The sequence below is a fragment of the Pyrus communis genome, chromosome 17 (assembly GCF_041283825.1).
Source record: "Pyrus communis isolate YQ-2024b chromosome 17, ASM4128382v1, whole genome shotgun sequence".
Taxonomy (NCBI): Eukaryota; Viridiplantae; Streptophyta; class Magnoliopsida; order Rosales; family Rosaceae; genus Pyrus; species Pyrus communis.
Genome location: NC_142581.1, coordinates 10,834,460 through 10,849,663, shown reverse-complemented (window position 1 = coordinate 10,849,663; position 15,204 = coordinate 10,834,460). Strand labels below are relative to the sequence as shown.

The 15,204-nt window shown below is 35.2% G+C and overlaps 1 protein-coding gene and 1 pseudogene across 3 annotated transcripts; one reads left to right on the top strand and one right to left on the bottom strand.

The window, feature by feature from the left end:
* The first annotated feature begins 1,199 nt into the window (after positions 1–1,199).
* On the top strand, positions 1,200–1,990 carry LOC148689457 (secreted RxLR effector protein 161 pseudogene; annotated as a pseudogene).
* Positions 1,991–10,954: 8,964 nt separating this feature from the next.
* On the bottom strand, positions 10,955–14,745 carry LOC137708382 (putative xyloglucan glycosyltransferase 5). 3 transcript variants are annotated; one of them, XM_088689493.1, is made up of 6 exons: positions 14,373–14,745; positions 13,463–14,186; positions 12,931–13,239; positions 12,546–12,836; positions 12,266–12,379; positions 10,955–12,174 (listed from the first exon to the last, which is right to left on the bottom strand). In XM_088689493.1, the coding sequence occupies exons 2-6, from the start codon at positions 14,084–14,086 to the stop codon at positions 11,524–11,526; spliced, it is 1,989 nt and encodes a 662-aa protein (XP_088545619.1). In that variant the 5' UTR covers positions 14,087–14,186; positions 14,373–14,745; the 3' UTR covers positions 10,955–11,523. The 3 variants fall into 3 exon arrangements, with proteins under 3 accessions (XP_088545619.1, XP_088545620.1, XP_068303541.2); XM_088689494.1 differs by having other exon boundaries at positions 14,586–14,707; XM_068447440.2 differs by having other exon boundaries at positions 13,463–14,559.
* Between the last annotated feature and the right edge of the window lie 459 nt (positions 14,746–15,204).

Genomic DNA, 15,204 nt, shown 5'->3' with positions numbered 1-15,204 from the left:
AGCAATGGAAGTCGGTGGGAGTGTTAAAAAATTGAAGACATTATGCAAGCCAATGTCGGTGTGCATTCAAGAAAGATCTAGAGGCAGCAAATCATGTGGTCATTGCTGCAATGCCCAAGTCGGTGGGCAGAGTAAGTCGGCAAAAATGCATGCCTATAAATTTAGGTGTGTGTGTGTGTGTTGCGATGTAGTAAGAAGAAGTGAGAGCAAGAAAGAGAGCAAGAAGTGAGAAAAAGAGTGAAGTGTGAGTGTGTTTGAGTGTTTCCTCTTGTATTAAGATTGTGTGAGAATAAAAATTTTGTATAACACTTTGAGTGTTTTTTCCTTTCTCTTGCCTATCAAATTCCGCTGCGTTACATTTTTCTTTGTGAGATAAACATCTCTAGAATAGTGAAGCATTTTTAAACCCCAACAGAATGAGGGTATGGCTCAATTGGCACTATTTACTGATCAAGATCCCACAACCTTTGAAGAAGCAGTGACATCCGAAATATGGAGACAGGCCATGGATCAAGAAATACAGGCAATCGAGAAGAACAGTACGTGGGAATTGGTCGAGCTACCACCTGGAGGGAAAACTATCGGAGTAAAATGGGTATTCAAGACGAAACTTAACGAGAATGGAGAAATAGATAAACATAAAGCTCGACTAGTTGCTAAAGGTTACTGCCAACAGTATGGGATTGACTATGCAGAAGTCTTCGCACCAGTTGCTCGTCTAGACACCATTCGCATGGTAATCTCGCTTGCTGCGCAAAAGAACTGGGACATTTATCAGCTTGATGTCAAGTCCGCATTTCTGCATGGGGAGTTAGATGAAGAAGTATTTGTAGATCAACCACCTGGGTATGAACAGAAAGGGCAGGAGATGAAAGTGTATCGACTGAAGAAGGCTCTATATGGACTCAAGCAGGCTCCCCGAGCCTGGTACAGTCGTATAGAGTCGTATTTCAACAAGGAAGGATTCAACAAATGTCCTTTTGAGCACACATTATTCATCAAAACTGCAGAACAAGGTAAGATCTTGATAGTATGTCTTTACGTCGATGATCTCATTTTTACTGGAAATGATAAGTTGATGTTTGAACAATTTAAGAAATCTATGATGGTGGAGTTCGACATGTCCGATCTCGGAAAAATGAGATACTTTCTTGGTATTGAAGTAATACAAGGTTCTGGAGGAATCTTTATTAGTCAAAGAAAGTATGCTCAAGAGATATTGGAAAGGTTTAACATGCATCAATGCAACTCGGTACTAAATCCCATTGTTCCTGGTTTCAAACTTACAAAAGATGAAGGAGGAATAGAGGTTGATGGCACTGTTTACAAACAGATGGTAGGAAGTCTCATGTACCTAACAGCTACACGCCCTGACTTAATGTTTGTTGTAAGTTTGATTAGCCGTTACATGGAGCGTCCAACTGAAGTTCACATGCAGACGGCAAAAAGAGTTCTTAGATATGTTAAAGGAACTACTGATTTGGGGATATTCTACAAGAAGGGAGGAACTGAGGAGTTGATTGGGTACACCGATAGTGATTATGCGGGTGATCAAGATGATAGGAAGAGCACCTCAGGTTATGTATTTATGGTGAATATGGGCGCAGTCTCTTGGTCCTCAAAGAAACAGCCAGTTGTTACTTTATCCACTACTGAGGCAGAATTCATAGCAGCAGCATCAAGTGCATGCCAGGTGGTCTGGTTAAGAAGAATTTTGGAGAGTCTTAACCATGAGCAACGAAGTCCAACAGTGGTGTATTGTGATAATATTTCGACTATCAAACTATCAAGAAATCCTGTGTTGCATGGTCGAAGCAAACATATTGATGTAAGGTTCCACTTTCTTCGAAATTTGGTTAAGGATGAAGTTTTAGAACTGGTGCACTGCTCATCTCTGGAACAAGTTGCAGATATTTTCACGAAGCCGTTGAAGGTCGACTTGTTTCTGAAGTTGCGGGGATTACTGGGTGTTTGCAAGCTTCAGGAGTAAACTGAATAGCTGTGGTATTCAGTTTAAGGGAGGATGTTAGAATTGTTTAAAACTCTAGCCGTTATCTGATAAGGATTTACAGCTAGGGTTCCTAGTTTTTAGGGTTGTTTTATCTTTTAGAAACAATAATCCCTACACTTAAGAGACGTGTTGCATGTTTCCTGTTTTGACGTAGTCTCCACCATGATCGTAGGTCCTGTGATCGTGGGAAGTAGTTGTTTCTTTTCATGTTCAAATGTAAAGGCTATTTAATAGCCATGCAGTTTGTTTGCTTAATAAGAATTCTCCCGGTTTTGTTTTGTAAGCTCTCGAACTTTGCATTACAGCAGTCCTTTGCAAGTTTCTGGTTCCAACATGAAGCAGCCATGGTTCATTACCCATGCACTAGGGTTTACGCATCGAGCTTGAACCCCATCATGAAAAGCTTGCTGCCAAGTCTTGCATAATGAATTATTTGCCATGCTTTATTATGGGTTGAGCTTTACGAGATTTGCATATCTTGATTTAATTTGATTGGTAGTGTTAGTGCTGGTTTCCTAGGGCTCGCCCAAAACCCTAGTGAGCATATCCCGTTCAAAGGTGAGAATAAATTTTGACCCAACGGAAGTAAAATTCGTAAGTTTGCTCATATTTTTTGTTGTTGTCTAAAGCAATCTTTTGAAATTATTTTGAGTTGATGGATAGAATTAACCTTATGGATACTGACTTCGTGGGTGAGCCATTGTATAGGATTTTCATGATTTAAAATTCTGAATTTGGATACCATGACACTAACATGTTTTATGTAGGCACACATGTTCATTCATAGCTTAGATGAATGTGTGAACTCATTCTGCAGAAATTAGAAAGGTTTGAGATCCCTTTCAATTCTCAAATCTTGCGATCGTAAGTAGTTTGATCTACATACACATATTAATGCCGTGGCCATTTTGGTGTCACTTTTAAACTGTTTTCTTATCTTAAAAGGAGATTTTGATATATCACAATGGACATGCTAAATGTTGTTTTAAAAAAAAAAAAAGAGATTTTAGTAAAGTTATGAAAACAAGACTAGCTATGTTCATGCAGTTTAGCGTACCTAGCAATTTGTTCTATTTTAGTTTCTGATTTTGATAGATTTTTCATAACTCCAAATTTTATGAAATTTGGTCATGTCATAATATCAAATGGATTGTAGACGCTGGTATTTTTTCACGTTTCTAGACAAGAAATGGATTTCTGTTAATTGTTTAAGTGTGATACCATGTTGCTGGAATAGTCTGTTTGTGATATTATTTTGATATATCTATGTAATTCCTAAATTCATGAAATTTTAGTATGATATACATTGAGATGTTTATTTCAAATCTGGAAATTTTCACTAGCATTGGTTTGCAAGTGAATTATTGGTGAATTTTTAATATTGGGACTGTCCTGCAGAATTTACGCAGCTTCTGCAGCACATTCCATTTCGATTTGATTTTTAGCCCACTTTTAAGATTGAAAAAATTATGGAACTTTTGGTGACAGTAAATGTATATGTCTACTTCATTTCTGAAAATTCTCATGCATATATTGGAGACAAATTAAATTTTTTGTGAATTATTTAGTCTCCGGTATGTACTGCAGAATTTTTGCCGTTTCTGCAGCACATCCCATTTCTAATTTTCTTTTAGTACACTTGTAATGTCTCAAAAATTATGAAAATTTGGGAATTAACAGCTTTGTATGTTTACCTTATGTTTGAAATTTTTCATGCATATCGAATGAACAGTGAATATTTGGTGATTTTGTAATCTCAAGTCTATACTGAACCTTTTTCTGCGGTTTCTGCAGCACCTCCCTTTTCGAATTCATTTTTGGCTCGCTTATAAAATTTTTAAAGTCATGAAATTCTGCGAAATAGTAGCCATCTATGCGTAGTTCATACTTGAAATTTTTTATGACAACCTAACAAGAATTGAGTTTTCAGTGAAATTACAAATAATTTAGTACTGCTGAATTTTGGGACTTCAAACAACTGGTTGAGTTATGGGATATTGTTTAACTGAATTGTGCACAACTATTGGTACCGATTTTTAGACAAGTTTATTGTTCCAATATGTCCTTATTTTATGCAAATTCTCAATACTAATGACTTTTATTAGGCAACACTGATTAAGTTTTGATTTAAAGATGTATTGGTTTATTTTGCTCAAACCAATGTTCTATTTGGTCATCAATTTTGATTATGATGATCATTGTCCGTTGAGACAAAAATTGGAAAGTGGCATCAGTTTACTAATTGATCATTTTGGTCCCTATTGAATAAATGATAACTATGTTTCCTCTTTTGAGAACTTTATTGTTCAATGTCAATACCGACATACTCTTGTGTCTGATTTAATCTTTTGAGAATCATTGAATATCCAACAAAATGGATTATTTAATTTTGTTCTAAATGATTGTTTTGAAAAAAAATCAGAATTCTAATTTATATGATGAATACTTTTGTCCCAAAGGAAATTTTAGGGAACTCATTTACCAACTATAAATTAGTATTATAGCAAATCATAAAGTACTTCTAACATATTTTCATCTGGCCAAAGTTGTTGAAGCTATATGTATTTTGTGTATTTTATGTTTTGGCTAGCTGTGCAGGTATTTGCTTTGCATGATTTGTTTATGCCCAAAGGTGTAACAATCATGCAATTTGCAATTGGTTCGATCCTCCACAACTCGACTACTTCCATGATGAATCTTGTTGAATCGAGAATGAGTAGGTAAAATTGCCAATCTTTTGCCTTAATTTTCTTTGAGTTCTAAATTGGATTAAAATTATTGTTGGAAAATTGATCTTATTGGGATATCTAAGTGTTTATCGACTTTGTTTTAGAATTAAAACATAAATTTTGAGTTTGGATTCTCTTATTAGGTTTCATTTTAATGTATGACCTAATCTTTAACACATACGTGAGTCTTCTCTCATACACTAAAATAAAACAAATTTTGTAGTCATTGCATAAGTTTTTATTTATGGAACTTTTAATTCTAACGTACTTTAAAAAAAAAATTATGTATTTGATCTTTATTGATTCAAGATATTTTGTTATATGAAAACCACTTTCTCTAGTGTTTAAACTTGCAATTTTGAGTGTTTGCCCAAGTGAGAGAAATAATGTATTATGGGCTTCACACTCATCAATTTTGCATGCTTTTAATGGTCATGGTTTTGGTAGATAAAATGTACATTATCATACTTGTTTATATTTTATTTGTTATATATGCAACTAATCTTGCAGGAAATTCAAGAAGGGTTAATGAGTATATTCTGCGTAAAAGTGTTTTGCTTATTAATTCTTGCTTGTTCATGAAATTGGACTTGTGATTTATATGTTATTGATGGATAATTAATCTGCTCAAAAGTGTTTTCTTATTCAGTCCAACTATAAATCAATGAACTATTAAACATGGAATTGACAAGATTGTATATACTTCATCTGCTCAAAAGTGTTGAAACTATATACGTTTGCCTTTGTATTTTATGTTTTAGCTGTGAAAACCTAATATAATAAGATTCTGTCCAAAGATGATTATGGAATTATATGTTTTTGTTGCAATCAGAAAACATTCCGTTAAAGTTTTTTGTTTCTATTAAATTTTAGATGAATAAAACTGAACATATGATTTTGTATATCTTTTTAGCCACTCACTTCCTCGCAATATCTAACGTAGAGATATAGTCAGAAAAATTAGTAGTTGATGTTGAATTCTCAATACTTTTAAATCCTTGATTAATGCTTGATCAGTGGGAGCTTTTAAGAGGTATGTGCATTTATGAGATTTTTTTACTCTTTTAATCGGTGGGAGTTTAAAATTGCTATTGTATTATTAATTGAAGTGTTAGTGGAAAATGGTTTAATAGTAAAATTTTATTCATAAATCTTGATAAGAGAGTAATTTTGTAACAGTATATTGTATTTGCATCTTCTCTTATCAATATATTTTGATTGACAGAAAATATGAGCCATGCTTGCATAAGGCTCAATTCATGAGTTGAATTTTGTTTATCAACCTGAAACTTTTGATTTCTGTCAAACAACACAGTGCTTATGGTGTAGGTACTTATAATCATAAGGTGCACATGTAAAAGAGATTACATACTACATTTATGATTCAATATTCGAAGCTATAAGTGACAGGTTGTTAAATGTTTAATTGCAGCTTTTGGGGACTTGTGATCACCTTAGTCTTAGCCTATGTAATATCATTCTTCTTGGACACTCAAGTGGGAGAATGTAAGATGTGAGTGTCAAGAAGAATGAGTTCTTGTTCTCAACAAACTGATAACTCAGTGTATGAGTTATCATGTTGAGGAAATTCCGATCCTACTTGGCTAAGATTAAGAGTCCTAATAACATGCAATTATATTCAAGTAACCTTATCAAGACTTGACAAGAGTTCAATGCCTATGAGGACTATACCGAAACCCTAATCAGATTGGAATATCCAAGGTATCAGTTAATAGGCATGATATCAAGGGAGTATGGAGATATATAGGGAGGTCCCTGCACTCACAGTATTATTCTATCTTGTGCTAAAACCCTATTTGATAGCAAGAACTCTCGGGTGCTTGAGTGCAGAAGACTCCTTATGAAACCCTAGCGGTCATGGCTTCTTCTTCTTCCTCTTCCTCCACTTCGGAAGATAAATTTATTTCCCTTTAACTGTTTGATTGGTTTATTGTAATCATTTTGGTTTTATCTGTGATCCTAGTTACTTGTTGATTTTCGAATTACTTCTTACAGTGGCCGCATGTTATTCATATAGCGGTCTAGGTTAAAAAGGAGTTGTGGTTACTGCCATTGCGTTTTCGTGAAGGTGAAAAGGATGCTGCTGCTATATCAGAATAAGTTTTTTTAGTCTAGGATTGCTGCTGTACTTTCATTGTTTAAGTCATATATATATATATATATATATATAATAGTCTACAACAACTACATGCATTATATAGATCCATTACTTGCTGCATGTTCTAGAATACATACATACATACATACATACATACATACATATTGCTGCATGCTCTGAAGGTATAATAGTCTACAACAACTACATGCATTATATAGATCCATTACTTGCTGCATGTTTTAGAATACATACATACATACATATATATATATATATATATATATATATATATATATATGTATTGTAGTTTGCATTTGATGCTGCACCATGCACTGAAAGCATCGTCATTCATACAACAGCAGAAAGTTTGTTTTCCATGTCGGTCAGCAGCCTGTGTTTTTAAAAGAAAAATCATATTTTTCCCGTGAGTTTTATGGTAGAAAAATCAGTTTGTATCCACGTGTTTCTGTTTTAAAGAAAAATTTAGTTTTGTTCACTGATTTTTTCATTGTGCTTTAATCGAAATCAGACAAAACTGCCTACTAGTATACGTGTCTAGTTATTGAGTTTTGTAAGTCTTTCTATACTCATTTCTCTTAGTGCTTGTCCTAGCTTGGGAGCCCGAGGATACTCCCAGTGATGGGTTTTGCCTCGTTAAATCCTACATCCTTATACACTTTTTTTATTTTTTTACTGCATATGTGTAAGATAGTTTGACATGTGATGTGAATGTGGAATTAATTTGAGAACTGAAAATTAAATTGAAAATTGAATTGCATAATTTTAAATTGGAACCTATTCACCCCCCTTAGGCTAAACTAGTAACATCCTAGAACTTTCATTTACAAGTAGAGTTTCTATAGCGATTGTTTTCGTACATTACTGGATTTGTTTTCGATGAATTCATGTATACGACGCCTTTCTGTTGCTCCAAGATAAAATGATTCACTGATTTAATTAAGGTAAATGTTACAACGTTAAAAATGGTTGGTGCAGGGTGGATATAGAAACGAAAGTGTGTTGGAAGAATCAACTGGGAACATTCAGTTCAGCATATTCCAAACCTATCAAATTAGTGTGATTATCCGTAAATTTTACAACGTTACGGTGTATCAAGTCCACCAGGATTGTTGGCTGTTAGATCTCAGTCACTGGATCTTTGATCAAATATCTAACAGTCAAAAACTCTGGTGTATAGAATGTCTCGGAGCATACTAAACTATCTCGTGATTGTATGTGTATATGTTTGGACAGGACATTAATTAGAGGACATGCAGCACATGAAAACTTTCCACTAAACTGAATACAACATCAACTTAGAGGAATGATCGATGTCTTATTGTCTAATTGCAAAGGTGGTATTAAAGAACACGAGGGCTACAATAATGGACTTTCATTCATGATGATGCCTTGAGTTATAAATTTTCGTTGTAGCAAGTAGCTAGCTAGCTAGCTCAACATCAAGGAGCATGTGATTATGTTCATCTTCAAATCAAAAATCACGAGAGTGAGAGCGATAGGGTACATGAAAAAACGGACAAGAAATTTGGTGCACGAAAGGATGAGAGAAACTCATATGTAACTCAATGTATACCAAAAGTCACAAGCTACACTGAGTTACAGCAAAGAACGAGAGAAACTTAACTTACATGCAACTCAGCGTATAGTTAAACTTGCTATGCTCAGTTACATGTAAGTTTATTTTATCATTTCACGTACTTGGTTGCACGGAAGTTCATTATTTGCCCTAAGTACCACACCAGCTGAAAGTAACTCATGACTAGAGAGGCCTTTGATGAAGGGGATTTACACCCAAATTGAAAGTGAGTTTTGGCAAAGAGAATTTATGAAAGGGTGCGAGAATTAGATGCAAGATGAAAGGATGTGACACTACCTTAGAAGAATTACAATATGTTTACATATATTGACTGTCCATAAATAGAAACACGTCAAACAAAATGTGTCACTTTTTTGCCTCACATATATATTCATTTTTGTAATGGTCATTGTTCAGTTGGTTAAGACTATTCACCCTTACACTTAAGGTTCTGAATTTGAATCTCTCATTTTCTAATATCATCCATATAAGAGAAACCATATATATTCATTTTTATTTTTTAAAAATTACAAAATATGTGTTGCAATAATTTGTGTTGATGTTTGAGATAAGTATGCAAATAGACCAAATGGGTTGTCAACTTCTCTCGATCTATATGGAACGCATATTAAGTAAACCAGCAAGAAACATGGAGCGTGTTAGTAGGCCAGAATCTTCCAAGCCAGTAGGCCTCACTTGGTTCTCTCCTTCATTTATTCATGCATGTTACAAGACAATCTTCTTCATCGGCTCCATGTATTTGATCGCTCGATTTGTATTTTATTTTATTTGTTTTATGATTCGTTTGATAATCATTTTAGTGTTTTTTTTTTTAACTGTTTTCTAGAAAATTGAAAACCAAAACTTGGAAATTGAAAATTATATTTTAAAAATTCAAAAAAGCAACTTTGAGTTTTTGGTTTTTAGTTTTAAAAGAGTGAAAATATTGAAAATAGTAAACCAAATGGTTATTGAACGACTCGTGAATTTGTCACTTTTTGTGGAAACTTTACAATGTTCTGCTATGTATTATTGACAAGAGTTAAACGGACCCATTATTCTACAACTTACAATTGAATCTAAATCCTCAGATTGTTAGGTAGGTTGTTTTGCAGGTCCCCTAGCTTTGTCTCTACACAATAATTTGGGAGGGAACCTTCCCCCTTGTAATGAGAGTGCACGCTACAATGAACGGCTAAAATTAGTTTGAACGCGTACGCAACTGGTGCTAGCATTTTCCCGTCTTATTGCTTTTGATTTCGATCTCAAACAATCAGAGCACATGGATAGTAATGGTGCAGTACTAGTGGCACTATACCTCATTTATAGATGTTATCGGATGTATTAGTCTCGTTAATGTATCGAAAAAAGTGACATTTTTACTTGCCATGAGAGAGAGTAAAATTTAAAGTTTGTGAGGATGAAACGAAAAGGTAGATTCATATTAGAATCATCTCTGAGATTTCGAGGGTCTTGTACGAAATTTATAAAAGAACGCCGAAATTTATAGATTAGATTTAGTTGTTTGTTTGAACATAAATAGAGGAAGGTTTTAAGTCTTCGAGTTAGCCCAAGTGACGAGAAAAGTTCAAGATTCAGGATTTGGTTCTCTTCAATGTGACAAAAAAAATGAAGACTGTTACAAATTCAAATCTGAACTCTTTCTTTAACTGATGAACAATAGAATTAGAACCCTCCCTTTCCTTATAATCTCCCTCTTAGCATAGAAAGGAATCAAAAGATAAGCATGACAACCCATCAACCTACTATACATATGCATTTATTTGAGGGTCTTTTCATGCTTTTGCTTTAGGATCTCCAAGACACCCATCATATAACACAAACCTTGGGCAGTTGTAAACCCATGATCTATTTACGATGAGAGAGGTAGTTTGGTCATTTTATCAAATCAAAACGTCAATCAAATTTGTACCAGAGTAAAGGCAATCAAATGCAAAAGTTGGATTCAAAGCGGAAATTTTTTAATATGCTTCGTTGTATCTTATATGTTTTGAAAATTTGACCACTTAAAAATACAATAACAAAGATTTAACGGTCAAACGTTCCCATACATAATATACACCAACATGCATCAAAAGTGTTCAAATCAATGAGGTAGTGTTTCTTTTTCTTTGGTGCATCTAGTACCACCATCATGCATTCCTTTATTGGAACAACAATTGGCACACACCCACAACCACAAACCCCTTATTATTACTAGGCAAGATAATTAGCATAGATTTATGTGGGGTTCAATGTCCACTGCAGGTCATAGTTTAGGGCACCCCCATTGCCTGCCGACACTTTTTTTTTTTTTGCTCTCTTATTTTCCGAGACAAATAAAATATTGTGCTCCCCACTCACAGTGTTCGATTTTTTTTTTTCACTTAAATTAGAGCAATTTAGAATATTAATCACTTTGCCAGAAAAAAATAAATAAATAAAAAGAAGAGAAGAGGAGAGAATATGGTATCAATTCAACTAATGCAACGTACACATTTAAAAAATAATAATAATGCACTATACAGAGAGTTTTACATGTGTAAAATCTGAAAATTCAAATAATTAACAAACCTATCTGGTGTTGGAACACAATATTGGCACCAACACTCCACACAGAAGCAGCAATACAAAGGCTTGAATTGGATAAGTCCTAAATTCTTAAACAACAACAACAACAAAGCTTTATCTCACTAAGTGGAGTCGACTATATGAATTCTAGAACGACACTACGCTCGGTTTTGTGTTCATTATCATAAGGATTCGATGTGAGACTGGAGTGCCGGCTTTCGACTACCTGACGCCCTCCTCCTCCTCCTTTATCCGGACTTGGGACCAGTGGTGTAATATAAGTCCTAAATTCTTATATGTAATTAAAAATCAAGAAAACAAATGATTGCAACAATGCAAGGACAAGAAAAAAAAATCTAGAAAAATAATCCATAAGGGAAATTTTAATGAGAAGGAGCTATTTTGGCATCTGCCTCTTCCAAATTTGGACACCAAGCATTCTCTTATTCACCCTTTATTTTTTAACTTTTACCATGATTTTTTTTACCTCAAATTTTTAGCTCATCTGCTCACCAATTAGATCAAGACCCACCAGTAAAAATGACACACCTTGGAATAGTAGGAAGTAAAAGTGTACTCCTTGTGCTGATAGGAGGCTCCTGACTGCAGCAGTGAGCAGTAAAAATGCCAGTGCTAGCTCTTTCTTGTATATCTTGTTCAATTTCTTCACAGGAGGAGGTTTGGGAGCAGCTTCTTGTTGCTCTTTTAATTTGCTGAGCTCAGAGAGACCGCTATCGGATGTTCCTCGGTACAGTTGTGGGTGAATCATGGCCTTTGTTTCCCTCTCCTCTAGTTCTAGCAGGTCGGGCTCTGATGACCGACCTGCCTTTTTGGTAACAACCCATTCGTAGGAGCTCCCCAACTTGAACAAACCGGAAACCATAGCGTTGAATTTGGTCACGGACATGGTGTTTTCAAACAGGAGGTAAGGGACAATGAAGGGGAAAGATCTAAGGGAAGGAAGAATGTTCATGAATGACATAAATACGGGCACATAGCAGATAACCCACATGGAAAGCTCAGCTTCCGGGACAAACATTGTCAGGGGAAGAATTATGCAGAACAATGTGAAAGAATAAAATGGGAGAATTAACTTCCTAAGAAGAAAGAATAGTAGTATCAAATTTGCTTTCTTCCAGAACTTCATCTGCAATACGGCATTTAGCAGAGTTATTGTCAGAACGGTACGATTCAGGACAATAAATTGATCAAAAGGAAGAATTAAATTGCAACAATACCTTAGAACGAATGATTGCTGGAAGGCACAAACGGAAAAGATGCATCGGACCAGAATGCCAACGATGTTGTTGCTTTTTGTAAGCTTCATAAGACTCCGGAAGCTCACAAAGAACCTGAAAAATCAGTTTCTTAAACTTGAGACATCATTCGAATTTATCATGTGCAACATGGAAAATAGCTTCCCATTAGATACACACTAATTTACGAAGATTCCAAATTGTCGGAAACTAAACGAAGGATCAGGTAAAGTTGGATTGGGGTTTGAATTGATTAAGTTACCTTGACATCATTGAGAAATATGAATTTCCAACCACAAAGATGGGCACGAACTGCTATATCCATGTCTTCTACTGTTGTACGCTCCAGCCAGCCTCCAGATTCTTCAAGTGCTTTGATTCTCCAAACTCCAGCAGTACCATTGAAACCAAAGAAATTGAGGAAAACCCCATTAACCTGCTGCTCAACCTCAAAGTGGAAGCACAAATTGATGTTCTGGAGGCGTGTCAACAAGTTCTCATCCGTGTTAACAAAACACCACCTAGCCTGAACCAACCCGAGCTCAGGATTGTCCTACCACACAAGTTAAAATTACAAACCAAAATCAGTCACCTAAAGTAGAAATAGCTAGAAACTGCAGAGAAAGAACTAAATGAGATATAGCCACCTTAAAATGGGGAACTGTGAGCTTGAGGTAGTCGGGGTTTGGCTGGAAATCGGCATCAAAGATTGCAACAAACTCATAGTCCTTCACATAATCACAATTCATAGCAGACTTGAGATTTCCAGCTTTGTAACCGGTTCTAACCAAACGATGCCGGTAGATAATATTGACACCCCTTTGGTTCCAGTTGGCAACCTCCCCCTTAATCAACCACTGTATGCTCTCATCATCAGAGTCATCTAGAACTTGAATCAGCAACCGTTCTTTCGGCCAATCAAGTTGGCAGACTGCTGAAATAGATTGTTCATAAACCTAAATACATTTTTATGTTACAGTCATTGTCACCAATAGAATGAATGATATATTGAAAACTACTAAAACAGTGCCTAAAACATAAATTTCCACAGTTATACACATATATAGTATTAGTTAGCAACCTTTCCAATTATAAAGTTACTTAAATTTGAACTAAAAGGATCAAACCAAATTAGTAATTTTGTAGAACATTAACCCGAAAAAGCATTGAGATTGTTACCTCTCTCTCATTGCACATAGGAATTTGAACAAGAACTTTCGGATAATTGCATCCTGGACCTTCCAAATCATCTGACTTCAATGGAACCTCTTTCAATTTTGGCTTAATCTTCTTAAACTTGATCCAGAAGCAACCTAAACACAGCAACATCCGGTCGGCGGACTGGATTAAGAAGAGAGCAACACAGAAGTTAGTCAAACCCTGAATTGCAGGAGCAATGTAGCCGGCCCGGAACTCCAACCACGAAAAGTAAACCGAATGAAGCCATCCTCTAATCTCCAAACTTTGTGGGATATGCAAATGCCATCCTTTCAAGTGAGCCATCAATTCAAAAGCCAGAAAAGCTAAAGCCATCACTAAGAACACCATAATAACCCTATACAAAATCCTCCCTTTCCCAGATTTCTCAGTCTCCACAGTCCCAAAAATCAATCTTTTTTTTATTGAAACAAACAATGACCAAACAATGTTTCCAATCCAAGAAACAAAGCCAACTGCTTTATGGGCCTTGAGAAGCAAAACCCAGGAAAATTGCTTAGCATTTTTGCCTCTGTCCTTATCAACCGGCCTGAAAACTTCATCTGGACCGTTCATCTCCAGCACTGAGTAATTAGGGTTCTCCATGGTTACCACCACTGGATTTCCTACTCTCCTTTCCCCATCACCTTGGAAAATCTAGGCTTGGTGCCATTATTTTGCTCCCAAGCTTCAAGCTTTTACTGTTCTGAAGTAGTAAAAAATTACAGTTCAAATCCAACTATGAAGTGAATCTACAGCAACCAGATCACAACATTGAAAATCTCAAAAACCCATATCAGAACCGAGGACATAAAGCAGAACCAACAACACTAAAGACTGAAAATTTGGCACTAAATATTCAAACCCAGAAACCAAAAGTGAGAAAACTCACAAACCCATTTGGGGACTGGTAAAAAGGAATCAGATCCAACACTACAACAACTTGACAAACTAGTTCAAACCAAATGCCGCAGAGTACAAAGGCAGAGAGAGAGAGAGAGAGAGAGAGAGAGAGAGAGGAGTGAGAGAGTGTGTGGGAGTGGTTTCTCTTTGAACACTAACATAAAGCTCCAGAAGCTGAGGGCTACCAGAAATGGGTACTTACCTTTGTAGGGAAATGTTTTTTCAGCATTTCTTGAACGTTTAATCCACGTGGGGCCATAAATATTTAATAGTAGCTTGATTAACCCAGTATAGAAACAAAACAGAGACCCATGCTGCCCTTCCACATATTACCATTACCGGATTGGAATTAAATAGATTCTAAAAATCAGACAAATGATTATAGAAAATTATATGGATAAATAAAATGAATAACTAATAAGACAGTTGATTAAAGCAGTGTATTTAGCTCGACTGCATTTGAATCTCTTTTATAGTGCATTACCATATTTTAGAATATTGGTTTATGAAAAGAAGAACGACTCACTAATCCCTTACCGAGATGTAGTGGCAGATCGTGTGAGAATGAAAAGTATGACTTCATGAAAGTTCTCTCGTGTTCTAAAATATTATATATTGTAAATTTTTTAATTGTTAAATCCTAATACTGTATCTTAAATTAATAATTTAACGATTAAAACACTTTTAGTATACAATATTTCGAATTATAATACAAAAGAATAATGTTAAGTAGATAATTTGCAAATTAAATGATTTTTTATTATAAGAAATAAGCACGTTTATTAACATTTACGTATAACCATCTTCTTTTATGTTATTTA